Raw genomic sequence first — 18,219 nt, 5'->3', positions numbered from 1 at the left:
AATAATAATAATAATAATGAGTGAACGGTGAATAGAGGGTAAGCTATACATTGTCGACTTTCATAAAATTGCAAATTTAGAAGGAAAATTGACATTTTTATGAGTGGAAGTTTAATTAATATTTTTTCCTTATTTGTTATGATTTTATATATATTGATATTTAGAAATAATTTAAAATCTTTTAAAACAATAAGGGTAAGATCGTAAGTTCACATAATTTAAAAGTCAAAAGAAATCCCAACATATATGAGTTGTTTGAGGGATAGAGTTATCCATTCCGATATTTTTACCGCCCATGCATCCAGTTCGGTTAATTAAATAATAAACCGTTTACGGTTTAATCCGATGGTCTAAACCAACCGAACTGGGTCGTTAAACCGGTTCCTAAAACAAAATAGAACCACTCGGTTCGCATCTGTTGCAAATCGAATTGAACAAACCGGAAGCAATAATACGGTGCGTTTCCACAACTTCCAAGAGCGTAAACTCCTTCCCGCAAATTACCCGTGCGATCCCCGACGAACTGCTCCTCGGAGTAGAATTTCCCGGCAATTTTCTGGTTCCGCACTTGAACTCTCTAGGCTTTGAGAAATGGATCCAGGGAGGCCGGCTTTTACCGTCGATCTTCTGGAAAGGTATGCGGCCAAAGGGAGGGGAGTTATCAGCTGCATGTCTGCTGGGAATGATGTCATTTTGTTAGGCACCAGCAAAGGTTGGGTCACCCGCTATGACTTTGGAATGGGAGATTCGATCGGTATGATTCTCCATCTTCACCTAATTACTTGTATGCGATCTAATCTAATTACATTTGAGCAATGACGAATTTTTTTTTTTAGATAAGGAACAATTTCATTCAGGAATTAAGTAACAACGACGAACAGCTCGATCAGTTATGTTTTTGTCTTTAAATATCATTCGCCTAAATGGGTATGATGGCTCGTGTACTGAGTGATATTGCTAGTAGAATTGATGTGGAGCAAGAGCTGCAAACTGAATGCATTCCTATCAAGTTGTTCATTTAGCTGACTCAATCGAAATCTATATTTTTCTGTTTCGAGGGCGGTGCATTTAGAAATTGAAACTGAACTCAAGTAGCTTTCAGCTTCATAATACTTGAGCTTTAGGGAAAGTGATGTCCTGTAGTCTTATCTCAATTTAGTCATGACCCATTTGTAAAAAAATGTTAAAGAGTAATTTCTGATATAGTTGGAGCTCACATTTACAACCCTTTATTGTGTTTTTAGCTCAAATGTGTAAATATATTACAAAAAAAATTGATCAGGACGTCCTTTAAATCAGAATCGGGCCTTTTTTTTTTTTTTTTTTTTCCTTTCGTTCTTTCTTTTTATTTACTTTTATCTGAATCTTGCTTTTGTGACATAAATCTTTCAGTATAACATGAATGAACATTGCATGACACTTCATATTTGGAATTACAGACTATGATCTTTCTGTGGGTCGGCCTGGAGAACAATCCATCCACAGAATATTTGTTGATCCAGGAGGTAGTCATTGTATCACGACAATTGTTGGTGCTGCTGGTGCCGATACTTTTTACATGCACGCAAAGTGGTCTAAACCTCGAATTTTACCCAGATTGAAAGGTCTTGTTGTAAATACTGTTGCCTGGAATAGGCAACATATTACTGAAGGTTGATTTCAAATCCTACTTTTGTTCACTGGTTGAAATTTGCATTATAGTTGGCTCTATTTAATGTACTATTGCTAATACACGCTTCACTTTCAAGAGCAGCTTCTACAAAGGAGGTCATTCTTGGTACTGACAATGGACAACTATTTGAACTTGCGGTGGATGAGAAGGAAAAAAAGGAAAAGTATGTAAAGTTTCTTTTCGAATTAGCAGAGCTTCCAGAAGCTTTTATGGATTTACAGGTACATCATGTTCATTTGTGTCTTCCTTTCCATATTGTAGTTTTCAATCTTTTTTCTTTCTTCCTACTTGACCTCCTGATATGATTATTTAAAATTTTAGTGAATGTCAGAANGGTTCATTTTTGTGAACCCGAATTGACTCAGTTCGGTTTTGAGTTCATGGAATAAAATCCTCGGATTGACCCAAGCTAAATAAAAATATATAAAAATGTCGTATAATAATAATAATAATAATGAGTGAACGGTGAATAGAGGGTAAGCTATACATTGTCGACTTTCATAAAATTGCAAATTTAGAAGGAAAATTGACATTTTTATGAGTGGAAGTTTAATTAATATTTTTTCCTTATTTGTTATGATTTTATATATATTGATATTTAGAAATAATTTAAAATCTTTTAAAACAATAAGGGTAAGATCGTAAGTTCACATAATTTAAAAGTCAAAAGAAATCCCAACATATATGAGTTGTTTGAGGGATAGAGTTATCCATTCCGATATTTTTACCGCCCATGCATCCAGTTCGGTTAATTAAATAATAAACCGTTTACGGTTTAATCCGATGGTCTAAACCAACCGAACTGGGTCGTTAAACCGGTTCCTAAAACAAAATAGAACCACTCGGTTCGCATCTGTTGCAAATCGAATTGAACAAACCGGAAGCAATAATACGGTGCGTTTCCACAACTTCCAAGAGCGTAAACTCCTTCCCGCAAATTACCCGTGCGATCCCCGACGAACTGCTCCTCGGAGTAGAATTTCCCGGCAATTTTCTGGTTCCGCACTTGAACTCTCTAGGCTTTGAGAAATGGATCCAGGGAGGCCGGCTTTTACCGTCGATCTTCTGGAAAGGTATGCGGCCAAAGGGAGGGGAGTTATCAGCTGCATGTCTGCTGGGAATGATGTCATTTTGTTAGGCACCAGCAAAGGTTGGGTCACCCGCTATGACTTTGGAATGGGAGATTCGATCGGTATGATTCTCCATCTTCACCTAATTACTTGTATGCGATCTAATCTAATTACATTTGAGCAATGACGAATTTTTTTTTTTAGATAAGGAACAATTTCATTCAGGAATTAAGTAACAACGACGAACAGCTCGATCAGTTATGTTTTTGTCTTTAAATATCATTCGCCTAAATGGGTATGATGGCTCGTGTACTGAGTGATATTGCTAGTAGAATTGATGTGGAGCAAGAGCTGCAAACTGAATGCATTCCTATCAAGTTGTTCATTTAGCTGACTCAATCGAAATCTATATTTTTCTGTTTCGAGGGCGGTGCATTTAGAAATTGAAACTGAACTCAAGTAGCTTTCAGCTTCATAATACTTGAGCTTTAGGGAAAGTGATGTCCTGTAGTCTTATCTCAATTTAGTCATGACCCATTTGTAAAAAAATGTTAAAGAGTAATTTCTGATATAGTTGGAGCTCACATTTACAACCCTTTATTGTGTTTTTAGCTCAAATGTGTAAATATATTACAAAAAAAATTGATCAGGACGTCCTTTAAATCAGAATCGGGCCTTTTTTTTTTTTTTTTTTTTCCTTTCGTTCTTTCTTTTTATTTACTTTTATCTGAATCTTGCTTTTGTGACATAAATCTTTCAGTATAACATGAATGAACATTGCATGACACTTCATATTTGGAATTACAGACTATGATCTTTCTGTGGGTCGGCCTGGAGAACAATCCATCCACAGAATATTTGTTGATCCAGGAGGTAGTCATTGTATCACGACAATTGTTGGTGCTGCTGGTGCCGATACTTTTTACATGCACGCAAAGTGGTCTAAACCTCGAATTTTACCCAGATTGAAAGGTCTTGTTGTAAATACTGTTGCCTGGAATAGGCAACATATTACTGAAGGTTGATTTCAAATCCTACTTTTGTTCACTGGTTGAAATTTGCATTATAGTTGGCTCTATTTAATGTACTATTGCTAATACACGCTTCACTTTCAAGAGCAGCTTCTACAAAGGAGGTCATTCTTGGTACTGACAATGGACAACTATTTGAACTTGCGGTGGATGAGAAGGAAAAAAAGGAAAAGTATGTAAAGTTTCTTTTCGAATTAGCAGAGCTTCCAGAAGCTTTTATGGATTTACAGGTACATCATGTTCATTTGTGTCTTCCTTTCCATATTGTAGTTTTCAATCTTTTTTCTTTCTTCCTACTTGACCTCCTGATATGATTATTTAAAATTTTAGTGAATGTCAGAAGAATTATAAAATTTCTGTTCAGACGAGCACTCTATCCCTTTTTGCTGGGAATTTCAAAATTTTGTCTCGATTATCCATTAAGACTAATTAGCTGACTATTCTATGAGTTTAACGTTGAATAACTTTGCAAACTTTACAAAGTACTAGTTGAAGGTTGAAAAAATACCTCCCCTATTAATTTGTTTTCTATTTTATTCACTTTCCGCTTCCTTGTCTACAATTCATTTTGTCATCATGGATTGTTAGCACACAATTGTCTGTTCACAACTTCAATTCTGTCAACTCTTACTTGGCTTGGTTTTTTCTGCAGATGGAAACAACTAGCGTACTGAATGGAATGAGATTTTATGTAATGGCTGTTACTCCAACACGACTGTACTCTTTTACTGGAATAGGATCGTTGGAGGTAATTTAATTTTCTAATCCCTGATTCCTTAAAAAAAATGTTATTTTATGGTGCGTTTCTCACCCGGCCTTTGATAGTGTTTATTGTATTAATGAGCCAAATTGAGTCAATTTTATTATGCTATTTATGCTTTACTTCATTGGCTGTAAACGCCAAGTTTATGTTTTAATTATGTAGATGGGCTTGTATACGTCATTAGAACATTATGCTCCTTATCTACCTTCTAGGTTTCTGTAGTTAGCTCAGATTGCTTTGTTCTATGTACAAACGTTTCCAAAATGTTATATTGGTCCTAAAATAAGTTTGCACATTAATAATTATTTTCTGTAGTTATAAAATTTCTATACTAATTAATGGCTACCAACTAAAATCAATGCATTTAATATTTTGTTAACCAAGACCTCTTGTCATGACTTCAGCTTAATGGTAGCTGCAGAAGTTTGTGTCTTTCTTTTCTCCATTCTTCAGTGAAATAAAATACATACATACATATTTTGGCTTCTTATGTTATCATTTTGAGTTTTGTAATTCTTGTAGTTGCTCAAGTGACGAACTAATCTTCTATTCATATTGATCTTGAAATTTTGATTGGTATTGCATTTCACTATTTTCCCTCCCTGAAGCACCCTGTTCTCAAATTTTCTTCCTATCCACAGTTCATTTCCATATTATCTGAGCAGAGAATTTAGGGTTAGATATAATAGGAAGAAAATGTTTAGAAGTGATGTAGAACGATGAGTTGAAGAATTGTGTGGTTATTATGAATAAATAAAAATTTGCATTTGAAGGCCAGAAATTAAATGAGTGTATGCTATGTAATTATAAAGATGGCTTCTTTTTCACTTTGCTTTATCCCCATGGTATTCGTAGGGCTAGATATAAGGTCCATCTAAAAGAGCATGGAAATATGATGTCTTGTCTAGGGTCTCTTACTTGTCAATTGCTTCCCACTTCTCTACTATATCCTTGGCAGTCCTGCCTCTTCCAGCAGTGGTCAGTTCTCAGATAGTTATGCATGGAGCTCCTACAGAAGTTATTTGAATGTCCATTTTCCTTCCCTTAGCAATCTAGCTCTACCAAGTATAAATTAGTTCCATTCTTTTTAATCATCAAAAAAGAAGTTCCAATCTATTATAAGTGGTCTACATTGTATTTTTGTTAACAATGCTGTTTGCTTAAATTTATGTATATCCAGACTGTCTTCTCTACTTATTTAGAACGTGCAGTGCATTTCATGGAGCTTCCTGGTGACATACCTAATAGGCAAGTGACGCTTGGAATCTTTTATTCATTAGCCTATCATTTTCTTTTTACCATCTAATAGTTGGTAATCCATACTGCTACAAATTGATGAACAATGCCGTTATAAATTGGTACGTTTAATCATTTCAGTGAACTGCATTTCTACATAAAGCAAAGAAGAGCGATGCATTTTGCATGGCTTTCTGGAGCTGGCATTTATCATGGAGAGTTAAATTTTGGATCACAGCATAGGTAAGAGTTGGTATATTCTGATTTTATCTTTGAGAGTATTAATTTAATTACTTATTGCTGGCCAATTCCAAAGATTTAAAAATATTTTATTAATTCCTTAATTCCATTTGGCATTTTTTTTCTTAAGGAAAATGAAGAAGAATTAAATTCAAGTGGTGTAGCAAGTTTTAGTTAAATGAAGATTATATGAACCTACACAAGTTGATAATGGAAATTGTTTTTCCCCTTTTTTTTTTATTAATCCAATGAGTAGTCCTTTGTTTACTCTTTTAAAAATAGATAGCCCCGAAAAAAAAAAGAAAAAAAGAAAAAAGAAGGAATTAAAAACACATGAGAGTGTTTATCAAATGTCCTTAATGTATCAGCATAGCTATGAACGATATAATCGATTACACTGTTTTGTTAATAAGCCTTTCATGCTAACCTTTTTGCAGTTCGTCAAATGGGGATGAAAATTTTGTTGAAAACAAGGCTCTTTTGGATTATTCAAAGTTAACTGAAAATTCTGGATCTGTTAAACCAAGTTCCTTGGCAGTGTCTGAATTTCATTTCTTGCTTCTAATTGGTAACAAGGTTAAGGTGAGTTGACTAAGCTACTCATGTTAGTTCATTTTTTATTTTATTTTATTTATTTTTATAATAAAGCTTTATTTTTACTTGTACCACATGCAACCTTTCGGAATATTTTTTGAACTCAATAAAGGGAGTTTGATTTTCTTGTGTATGTGTTTAATAAGTTGGTATGTATGGGAATTCATGTCCTTGAGATTTTGACGAGGTTTCTTGACCTTCTCACAAGGTTTCCTATCTGATGCATTTTTCTTTATTTCTTTTGTTTATGAATTCTTTTGTTCTAGCTTTCAATGCATCTTGAATTCTTAATTATTTCTAGGTTGTAAATAGAATTAATGAGCAAATCGTTGAGGAACTCCAGTTTGATCAGACAGCAGAGGCAATCCCAAGGGGTATCCTTGGATTATGTAGTGATGCGACTGCAGGTTTATTTTATGCTTATGACCAAAACTCCATTTTTCAGGTATGTCTTCTACTTCTTCCTTCTTCTTTCCTTTTCTTTGGGTTTCATTCCACATTGTAATGATAATAGAATTTATTCCCTTTAACATAGGTTTCTGTTAACGATGAAGGCCGAGATATGTGGAAGGTTTATTTGGACATGAAAGAGTACACTGCATCACTAGCCCATTGCCGTGATTCTCTTCAGAGAGATCAAGTCTATCTGGCTCAGGTACTGGCTAGATAGCTTGTGTGCATTGTGAAAGCTATTTTTTTTTAATATTCTACTTTCTTATCATAATATTGTAAAATTTCTAGCGCTGCCAATTTGGAGGTTGATTTGTTTCTATGATGCAGGCTGAAGAGGCATTAGCATCGAGGGATTACCTCAGAGCAGCATCCTTCTATGCCAAAGTGAAATCTCTCTCTTATTCTATTTAGTTTGCCTATTTACTTATTGGTTGTATCTGTCTTCCTAAATGGTTGTTGTTATGCCAAGTGATTTACTTGATACCAAACTGATCATTAGAAATTGTTGTCATATCAATCAAGTTTCTGCAACTTACTATTGGAGATTTTGTAGGTTAATAGTTTTCTTTGGCTTTCATGTAGATGTGTGTTGTTACTAAGACGGAATTTTTGTGCAGATCAACTACATTTTATCCTTTGAGGAGATCACTCTGAAATTTATAAGTGCAAGCGAACAAGTAAGAAAAACATTTGTTCACTTAATCTTTGCAACTTAATGACTGTGCACGGTAACTTAATGATTTGTGTGCATCATCTAATTTTTGTTAGTTGCACAAATTACACGTGCTTTGTCCTGCAGTCCTTTTATTCTTTTAGAATCCCCCCCCCCCCCCCTTTCTTTTTTTATTTTTTATTTTTTAATTTCTTTTTAATTTTCATTAGCGTAAGTTTAATTGTCTTCAAGATGATATCTTGCAGTTATGGTCGGGTTGAGGAATTAGTGTTCTTTGCCGGTCTAAAGGAGCAGTATGAAATTGTCGTCCACCATTACATTCAGGTGCCATATTTACCACCAATATGAAATTTCTGATCAAATGTTATGATTCTTCTCATCTTTAAATGATGTGTTGACCATCCTCTTGGCACTTCTTTTTTATTACTATTTATTTAAAAAGCTGAGACTTTTATGAAAACGAAAAACAACTTAAAAGCCAAGGAGACGTTGCTCCATTGCTTAAAAGAGCGGAATCAGACAAAAGAACCCCAATCTAGGTTTTATTGAAGAATAATTGCAATTCCAAAGTTCTTAAAAAGAACCCCAACCAGTTAGAGGCATTAAATTGTACTATTCTCAAAAAGTCTTTAAAAAGCCTGTACTTGTCTCTGAGAATTCTGTCGTTCCCTCCTTTCCAACGCTACTACCTCTTGAAACATTAGCCACAAATTCTTGCTTTCCCTTGGAACCACCGGCAAGGGAATTTCAATCAAGAAACAGCAGGCAATAAAACCATGGAGGGATTTACTTTGAATCCTATTTCAAGTGTTGGAACTCTTGTAAGCCAAGAACAAATGAAGACCAATTAAGCCATGGAAAAAAAAATTTGATTTCTTTTTCCTATTTTCATATTATTTCCAATTGGCAAATCTTTGACGAAGTTGCCATATTGTTAAAGTTAACCTGGTTGGTTTGTGGGGATGCATAATGCTTGATAGACTGTTTCCTAGCTGCCACCCTAAAAAAATAGAAATGTAATTATAGCTACATTTAATTAAATCTTAGGTATACTCTTAATCATTGTTGTGCTAAAACATTCATCACAAACCTACATAAGATTGTATTTTTCTTGCAAAGCTTTGTATATCGACTTGGTTTCAATTTCTTGCATTGTACAGCAGATTTCTTTTCTGATATCTCACTTGCAGGATGCTTTGAGAACTTTTCTGTTGCGGAAGCTTGATAATCTTACAAAGGATGATAAGTGCCAAATAACAATGATTTCCACATGGGCAACTGAGCTGTATTTGGATAAGGTACTTGCTCTTGTCCTAGACATGTGACTTCTGGATGAAAAATAGTGACACTAATTCAATCTGAAAAATTTTCCATAAACTTTTGGCTCTTTAAGTGCAACAAGTGAAAGGTCGAATGATATACAACATCATATAAACAGTCTGCAATGTTATCAATTTTGTCTGATATAAATTCTGGCTGTTTTTAATTTTCTCTATGATACCATGGAATGAAAATTTTCTACCTCAATTTTCATCTGATGGAATAATGTTGGTGGACAACCAGTTCAAAGGAAATTGTAATACTATTTGTTCCGTGTTAAGATGAAGTCCATTTCTCCAGGTTTCAATTATTTCTCTTGTTCATTGATCTTAGATAAACCGTCTACTCTTGGATGATGACATTGCATCTGATGGGCATAGTACGGATTACCAATCAATCATTAAAGAATTTCGTGCTTTTCTTAGTGATAGCAAAGATGTATTGGATGAAGTCACCACAATGAAACTCTTAGAAAGGTGCTCAATCTTGTTATCTGCCAAAAATTATTGTTTTATGGATGTATTCATCTTCTGTTTCTTCTTCTTTCTTTCTCTCTCTCTCTCTCTCTCTCTTTTTTTTTTTTTTTTTTTTTTTTTTTTTTTTTTTTTTTTTTTTTTTTTTTTTTTNCAGACCGGAATAAGGTTTAAATTTTAAGCAATCGTTTACTATTTTATACACTCCCTTTTCTTCGAAATTCGATTCTAAGTCATGAAGCCTAATCATTATCCACCAAATTTTCTTAAAATGTCGCCTATTACTCGATTTTTTAGCACGTGCTTCAAACGTCCCGGATTAGGGTTTCCAAATTAGGTTTTCGATTTTACGACCTCATTTACTATTTTATACCCTATGTTTCTTCGACATTCTATTCTAAATTACTAAGCCTGATCGTTTACCAAAAAAATTTTAAAAACCATCTAGTATTACTCGATTTTTTTTTTTTTTTTTTTTTTTTTTTTTTTTTTTTTTTTTTTTTTTTTTTTTTTTTTTTTTTTTTTTNGAAACAGCAGGCAATAAAACCATGGAGGGATTTACTTTGAATCCTATTTCAAGTGTTGGAACTCTTGTAAGCCAAGAACAAATGAAGACCAATTAAGCCATGGAAAAAAAAAAGAGCTTGGTCTTATCGGGGTTCTTACCTCCCCAAAATCTGTTTAGCATGGGAGCTGTGCGACCTGCTACCTCTATTATTCAACTGGAAAGTGGCAGATTTGCAAGTAGGAGGCAAGATATTTAGAACTTCCAAAAGAAAAGAAAATTATTCTCATAATGATTTAGGTGAACATTTTCTATCTGTTATATGAAGAGCAACCATTCTTCCAACTCTCAATCAAAGAGGTTTCTTCTTACAACTTACATTTAAATTGCTCTCATTCCATCACTCCCTAACAAACAATCTTTAACCTTAGAAATAGAAAAAATGTTTTGGAAAAGCTGGCTCTGAGAAGAAGGATCTTGCAAGCAAGCATTGGTCCAAAATTTAAGCCTCTCCACCAATTATAAGTCTTAAAGAAGTCGCCTTGTTCAAAGAAATCTTTAGTTTTCTTTTTGCAATATCAACTCACGAAACTAAAAAATTCTTACTATTGAAGTATATATATATTTTTTTTTTACTTCGCTGGGTTATCAACCTCATATTTAAGTTCATTCTCTAAATAATCTTCTATAGTAGCCTCATTTCTTAAACTTTTAGCATCTCATTGTTATTCATATTACTTTTTTTTTTCTTTCCATATAACTGTATATATATTTTATACTTACTTTCTCCTTGGCTTTTCAATGTAGCAAGGAGAAGCAAAGAAAGCATTGGAAGTGCTTCAGAAACCTGGAGTGCCTGCTGACCTTCAGGTATTAGTCGAATTTTTTGATTCAGTGTGCTGCTTTATTATTTATATTTTTCATTCTTTATCACTATATTCATTGAAATCAAGGTATGGAATTTATGTGCTGTAGTACAAGTTTGCCCCAGAGCTTATCATGCTCGATGCATATGAAACTGTTGAGTCATGGATGATCACAAACAACCTTAACCCAAGGAAGTTGATTCCTGCGATGATGCGTTACTCAGGGGAACCTCATGCAAAGTAATTTGAATTTATCTTCAACTTTGAGTTCATTAACATGCTATACTCCTTTCTGATCTTATCTTACTAGTTTTCTGTTTTTAGTTATGATTTTGGGGAAAGCCTGAACCAATTTGATAAATATTTTTTTTTTTTTTACGAATAGTATGAACTTTGTTTCCTTTTCCAAAATTTATATTTTATTTCAAGATTCTCCTTCAAAATGAGGAGTGTTTTCAAATTCACCCAGATTTTAACTATATGAATTAGATAGAGCCTGAACCAATTTGATAAATATTTTTTTTTTTTTTACGAATAGTATGAACTTTGTTTCCTTTTCCAAAATTTATATTTTATTTCAAGATTCTCCTTCAAAATGAGGAGTGTTTTCAAATTCACCCAGATTTTAACTATATGAATTAGATAGAAATAAATTCCTCGGATGACCTAGTGGTCCAAGGGACAAATTGCAGATCTAGATATATTTGAAGTTATGAGTTCAAACAAGGATGGTCGCCTAGATAATAGGCATTCTATCTGTTCTTGGAATGTTGCATAATTAGGTAGTTTTCCCATGAGATAAATAGAAGTAGATTAGATGGCCATAATTATCAACAGTTAGTGTATGGGTGCTAATTACTTTTAATGCTTAGTTAGTGTATCAGCAATCTGTCATAATTATAGTTGGAGATCTACTCAACATTTAAAGTTAAAAATATGAAGGGATGGGGCAATTGCAATTAATATGTGACAATGATATTATATTCCTATCACGTTAAATTATTGAGCCTCTTTGGTATATTATGAAGCTACTTAATTGGGCTTTCCTTTGGGAGATAACCCAAGATCTGTGTATTTCTGGAATCCAGTGGGGGAGAAAGTTCAGAAATGGTTGTTGACCTAGCCAACTGCCCATCCTTTGTTTGTTTTATACTTTCAGGAATGAAACTCATGAAGTCATCAAATATTTGGAGTACTGTGTTCATCGATTACACAATGAGGATCCTGGAGTTCACAACTTGCTGCTGTCTTTGTATGCCAAGCAGGTTGATTCACATATCGTAGTAAAAATAGAACTTGGGATTTTCTTTTTCCTGTTAATAGCTCGATTAAAGAGAGTTCTATTCCATGGTTTTTTTTTTTTTTTTTTTTTTTTTTATTCCAAGGAAGTCCGTACAAAAAAAGTTAAACTGTTGTTTTGTACTTTCAGTTTAAAGGAATAACTGACGGTGATGTTTGGAGTGAGCAAAATTACTAGACTCGCGTAGGAGAACTAGTTATAAACAATGTGAATTTTATTCAAGAAACTTACAACTGGCTAATTTTTTATTTAGGTGGCTGAAAATTTGTGAGTAATTTGAATTTCTAATTCTTCTTTTGATAAGAAACTAAAATTTTTCATTGATAATATGAAATGTAACAAAGGAGACTGCAAGAGATTTCAGAAAGGCTCTCTAATTGGAAAACTAATAAATAACTTTTGATTCTTACTTTTGCATATATTTTTATTTACTGTTTCTATTGAACGTGTTGGAAGTTTATACAAAAATTCATTTGTTGGCTTTCTTTTTATTACAATAGGAAGATGACAGTGCACTTTTACGTTTCCTGCAATGCAAGTTTGGAAAAGGGCTCGAAAATGGCCCTGACTTCTTCTATGATCCAAAGTATGCTTTGCGTCTCTGTCTCAAGGAAAAACGAATGCGAGCCTGTGTTCATATATACAGCATGATGGCCATGCATGAAGAAGCAGTTGCTCTTGCCCTACAGGTCATATTCACTGCGAAGTTGTTCTACTAATCCATACTGCTTGTTTTGTTATATATCATGGCCAAAAAAATCTGTGATGTTGAATTTCTAATTATTTCTGGCGAAGGAAGTAGAAAAAGTCAGTAGAACCAGACATCAACAATGCCTACTATTTCCTGGTTGATTGTTTATTTAATTATTTTAAGATTAGCACCTGGGAAACTGGAACATGAATACTCACCAGAAAGCTTTACAACCTGAGAAATTTAGTCTCCCTTTTAGAATGCTTACATGTTCTTGATCAATTTCTTATTCATACCTCTACATGCATATTAAATCAAATTTCATTTGATATTTTGGTGCATTAGGTTGATACTGAGCTTGCTATGGCTGAAGCTGACAAGGTTGAGGATGATGAAGACTTAAGAAAAAAGCTTTGGCTCATGATCGCCAAGCATGTTATTGAACTGGAAAAAGGAACTAAAAGGGAGAACATAAGAAAAGCAATAGCTTTTCTGAAGGAAACGGATGGTCTACTAAAGATTGAGGATATTTTACCCTTCTTTCCAGACTTTGCTCTAATTGATGACTTCAAGGTGCAATTATTATTTTTAACAAACTCCTGTTTCAAGTTTTAAGGATCATGTTGATTTCTTTTTTCTCTTTCCCAACATTCTTAATATCTTAAAAATAATATTTTGTTAGATATCAAGGTTAACAACACAAATGGTTTAGTTTTAGTTTGGAGCATGATAAATTGAGGGAGTGAGAGAGGGGATTGGGATAATGAGGAATCTGTGTTGAGCTTGGCTTGTAGGGAGGCTTCTAGTTTTCTTGAAGACCAAATATACTCCATGTCCTTCATCTTTTAGTCAATTCTCAATCTGGTCCTTCATCATTTGGTCAATTCTCAATTTGGTCCTTAATCCTTATCTAAATTGAATTTGTTGAACTTTGTTAACATAAAGCTAACGTGTCATTAAATTCTTGTTCTATTAACATATTTGGACATGAGGGTATGCCACACGGACATGCCATGTCATTTGAAAAAGATAACTGTTAATTGGTGGGTCAACTTTTGCTAATAGTGAGGGGTCAACATTTGCTAATGTGTCATTAATCGAGTTGAGTTTCATGTTTTAAGTGGCATACTATTATTAGAAGGGAAAGTTCATTACTTTTTCGCCTGGAGCATTATAAATTGTGAGAGTGATGGATGAAATAGTGGGTTAACAGTGAGAAGTTTGTGTCGACCTTGTCCCATAGGGCGGCTTCAAGCGATTTTTCTGAACTTGCTGGGCATTTCTCTATTTGATATAATTTAGCATTTCTTTGCTGCTGGGTCTTTTTCCGATTTCAAAAATAGTTCATTGCTGGAAGCCTAAAATCTCTACTTGTATATTTGGTGTTTCAATAACCTCTAGCTGCTACTTAAACATTCTTGAAATATGTATGTAGGAGGCAATTTGCTCATCATTAGAAGATTACAACAAGCAAATTGATCAGCTGAAACAGGAGATGAATGATGCAACTCATGGTGCTGACAATATTAGGAAAGATATAAATGCTCTTGCTCAAAGATACGCTATAATTGATAGAGATGAAGATTGTGGGGTATTGATCGTTCTGGTGCTACCTGACCTTGCTTTCAGTTTTTAGTATGCAGTTGCCAAGCACATAGCTTAGCTAGAACTTCCTAGCTTAAACACTATCATGGTTTCCTTTAGCTTAAGACGAGCATAAAACTTTATACAAGATTACGAGTTGGGAGTGCATCAAATACATCTCTATTTGATGTTTGTAGTTTAGAACGAGCTTCATTTCTTCATTTGATACATAATGCCTAAATTTGTGTTTCACCAGGTTTGCAAGCGTAAAATATTAACTGTGGGCAGAGACTACCTGATGGCTTCAAGTTACACATCAGTAGCACAGATGGCTCCTTTCTATGTCTTTCCATGTGGGCATGGATTCCATGCTCAATGTTTGATTGCACATGTCACACGTTGTACGGATGAAGCTCAAGTAAGTCTGCGATAAAAATTTATTCGAGTTTATACGTACTCAATGATCAAAGTTGTGGTGAAATTTTTGTTTTGTTAAATATTTAATTCTCCTTTGCTTAGAATAGTGATGGCATCATTTCATGAAGTTGTCTATTACTCATTGCATTTATGAAGTATAGCTTCTTTATCAATATGTTAATCGCTCGGTCCATAGTCACAGACGGGGTTAGGACATGATAATTGCATCTAACTTTGCAGGCAGAGTATATACTGGATCTGCAAAAACAAATTACTCTATTGGGTGGTGAGACAAGAAGGGAATCGAATGGAAGCTTTGCTGAAGATTCCATCTCTAGCATTACTCCTGCAGATAAGGTTATTTTTTTGGCATTTTCAATCAGCATTTTGGAATGTATGAGTGGAAATATACCATTTTCATATGTATGCTGCTTGATGCATGCATTGTTCTTCATTAGGGTGCTGTAGCTAAGGGTGGTTCTATTAGAATATTGAAGAAAAAGACGAATAATGGTCGATGGCTCTTTGAAAACCCCTCCCACATTTCTCAAAAGTATATCTAGTATAACAGTCAAACCCCACCACTAGTAGATATTGTTCTCTTTGGACTTTCCCTTTCGGGTGTTTCCTCAAGGTTTGTAAAATGCATCTACTAAGGAGAGGTTTCTACATCGTTATTATAAAGAATGTTTCATTCTCCTCCCCAATCGATGTGGAATCTCACATCTAGCCTCTTAAATTCTTGAACCCTCTCTATTTGTGACCCCTTAACCCATGAAAAAACTCTCCTACTAGCGCACTAAGTTGCTATTGATCCCACTTCCTTGGGCTAGAGATGTCAACATATTGCCAAGGCGAAAAAGTTACTCTTTGCTTGTGAATGCTTGTGAATGTCGATGGGGACTTATATTTTCCCTGAGTTTAGGAGATCATTGCTCCCCTTTACTTTATATTTCATAGTAAAAGGTAATGCATTTTGTTTTACTCCTTGGATGCAAGCTCTATCCCGGATTTTGCATTGGCTTTCGACTTGTGTTGTTATGTATCTAACTCGGTAATGTTTATTCGCCAACAGCTCCGAACACAGTTGGACGACGCGATAGCTGGAGAATGCCCATTTTGTGGTGAGTTAATGATCCGTGAGATCTCGTTGCCTTTTATTTCATCAGAGGAAGCGCAACAAGTTAGTTCATGGGAGATTAGACCGCATAACCTTGGAGGACAGCGGAGCTTTTCTTTACCTGCATGATTCTTTCTTCTTGCTTTTAATCTTCAGATTGGCCATGGATTCCAGGTCCTTTGTGGTGTGTTCTTGAGCCTTCCCCTGCATTGTCTGATTTACTGTTCCCTTCTTAAGTTATTGAACTCAACATTTTTCTCTGTTTTGGTTCTAAGTTGTAATCTTGAAAGTAATGTTTGAGATTAATACAAGTCTAGAAAGACTGCGAAGGAAATTCTTGGAAGTAAAGTTTGAGATTGATTCAATCGAAAGAACAGGATTACAAATCATCTAAAGATTCATATGGAATTTCCTTCCTCAGACAGCTTGAACTCTTGGTTGCTTGATCTTTCTACTGCTGATGAACAGTCTTCTTAATTTCTAGTTCCTGAAATTTCCTGTCGACTGTGACAGATTTGAAAGATGAGCTTCTAAACACTGAAATTTGTTCAGACCCAAGAGTTTTCCGTTCATCAAAGCTAATTTACACACAGATCTGGAATCTGATGCTTCTAACTCCACAAGTTGCTTCAGTTCAGTTAAATTTAAGCTCAATTAGTTGCACATAAACATCCAAGATATGCAAAGGAAACAGAATCGAGATTTTCTATTATTCAACGAAACCGTTTCATTTCCATTTCCTGAACAATTATTTCAAAGCTACAAAGCGATCCTTCCAAATAATTTTCCAGTTATCGATCTTCGTCTCGATCTTCATCGCGTCAATTCCAGATCAAATACCTTGGATTTCATCTCGCTTGAGTAGCCCTATATCCGATCCCGGTCGACGATCGGCGATCAGATTCCTTCATACATCACCGAAAGTAACCTTGCGGCCAAATCATCCCTGGCCCCAACAGTTCAAGTACATGACTCGCCGGAGAGAATCCTCCGTTTGTGCCATCCTCTCGTCGGCGTCTAAGTTCCGGACGGCTCCGGGACCTTCCGATCCGACTAAACTGGAAAGAGGCCGGAGATCTGCCGGATTTTCACCGGAAGACAAAAGTCTCCGACCTTGTCGAAGAGATTTTAGTCCAGATTTCCACTTGTGTCCGATCTCCGTGTGGCCTTGAGCCACTGCCACGCTCGCCGCCATTCCAACTCTGTTCAGGTAACTCATCTTCAACCTCGAGTACTTCTTAAAACAAGTTATTGGAAAGAAAAAAATCCTCTGTAATTGAGTCACTCAACTCGTTCACCGGTAATGCGTTGATTGAAAAATGGAAGGAATTGCAGTGTATTTATAGAAGGAACCGGTTGGTTCGGTCCTTAAACCGGAAACAGGTTTAGAAAACCGCCGGGTTTACCTCCGTTTGATTTAACAGCAATCAGAAACTAAGTTAACTAACTAAACGCATTCACCTCTGACACTAACGGAGATCATTTGCAGATATTAATATTTTAATCAAACCAACAGGTAGGTGTTACGTGTCACTTATCCATACAATGTCAGATGACTAATCCATTCATAGCCAATCAGACAGCGCCACGTTTAAAATGGCAGGCCCCACTACTTACGCCTCCAATCCAATCCCCGAGGTAAATATTTTGTCGTGACGTGGTGGTTTAATTTTTAGGAAAAGAACATAGAAGAGAGGGTACGTGTTGGTTATAATTCAACTGGTGGCCAATTCATGCTGACTGTACCTGTACGGTTAGATTAATTTAAAGAGGGAAAAATTTCCCCATTCCTAAGGTAGCATGGAAGCTCCATACTACCATATTAAATTAATATTAAAAATAATGTGGGTCCCACCTAAAAGGACTATATGTTAAAATGATATGGTAGTATGGAGAGGCTTGGTGCTACTGTAGGACAAATTAACTTCTGAACAAAGGGAGGTCTGTCACGTGACGAGAGATGGGCATCCCGTGCCCCCATGACATTTTTTTTTTTCTTTTTTACTTTTTTAAATTAACTTTTCTTATTTTATTAAGATAAATAAAACATTCAAATAAGATGGCAGACAACAAAGATGATTAAACATTGTTTCAATTTTTTACTCTTTATGTAATAATAACCACAAAGTCTTGATTCTCCCACTAATGGAAGATCTTTATAAACATATAATATTATACGTTTATAAATTAACTTTTATAAGAAACTTTTTC

The 18,219-nt window shown here is 34.9% G+C and overlaps 2 protein-coding genes across 2 annotated transcripts; both read left to right on the top strand.

The window, feature by feature from the left end:
- The first annotated feature begins 457 nt into the window (after window positions 1–457).
- Window positions 458–2,061, top strand: LOC111776450 (vacuolar protein sorting-associated protein 18 homolog). Its single transcript, XM_023655885.1, has 4 exons — window positions 458–754; window positions 1,440–1,652; window positions 1,754–1,893; window positions 2,038–2,061. Exons 1-4 carry the CDS (start codon window positions 592–594, stop codon window positions 2,059–2,061), a joined length of 540 nt encoding a protein of 179 aa, XP_023511653.1. The 5' UTR covers window positions 458–591.
- Window positions 2,062–2,569: 508 nt separating this feature from the next.
- Window positions 2,570–16,428, top strand: LOC111776448 (vacuolar protein sorting-associated protein 18 homolog). The gene is made up of 22 exons (XM_023655882.1): window positions 2,570–2,864; window positions 3,550–3,762; window positions 3,864–4,003; window positions 4,426–4,521; window positions 5,717–5,784; window positions 5,914–6,015; window positions 6,450–6,594; window positions 6,908–7,051; window positions 7,142–7,261; window positions 7,387–7,443; window positions 7,677–7,736; window positions 8,923–9,030; window positions 9,386–9,571; window positions 10,838–10,900; window positions 11,006–11,136; window positions 12,056–12,161; window positions 12,697–12,885; window positions 13,233–13,460; window positions 14,323–14,478; window positions 14,728–14,889; window positions 15,129–15,245; window positions 15,964–16,428. Exons 1-22 carry the CDS (start codon window positions 2,702–2,704, stop codon window positions 16,135–16,137), a joined length of 2,928 nt encoding a protein of 975 aa, XP_023511650.1. The 5' UTR covers window positions 2,570–2,701; the 3' UTR covers window positions 16,138–16,428.
- Window positions 16,429–18,219: the final 1,791 nt, after the last annotated feature.

This window comes from Cucurbita pepo, chromosome LG15 (genome assembly GCF_002806865.2).
Source record: "Cucurbita pepo subsp. pepo cultivar mu-cu-16 chromosome LG15, ASM280686v2, whole genome shotgun sequence".
Classification (NCBI taxonomy): domain Eukaryota; kingdom Viridiplantae; phylum Streptophyta; class Magnoliopsida; order Cucurbitales; family Cucurbitaceae; genus Cucurbita; species Cucurbita pepo.
This window is presented reverse-complemented; position numbering and strand designations above follow the sequence as displayed.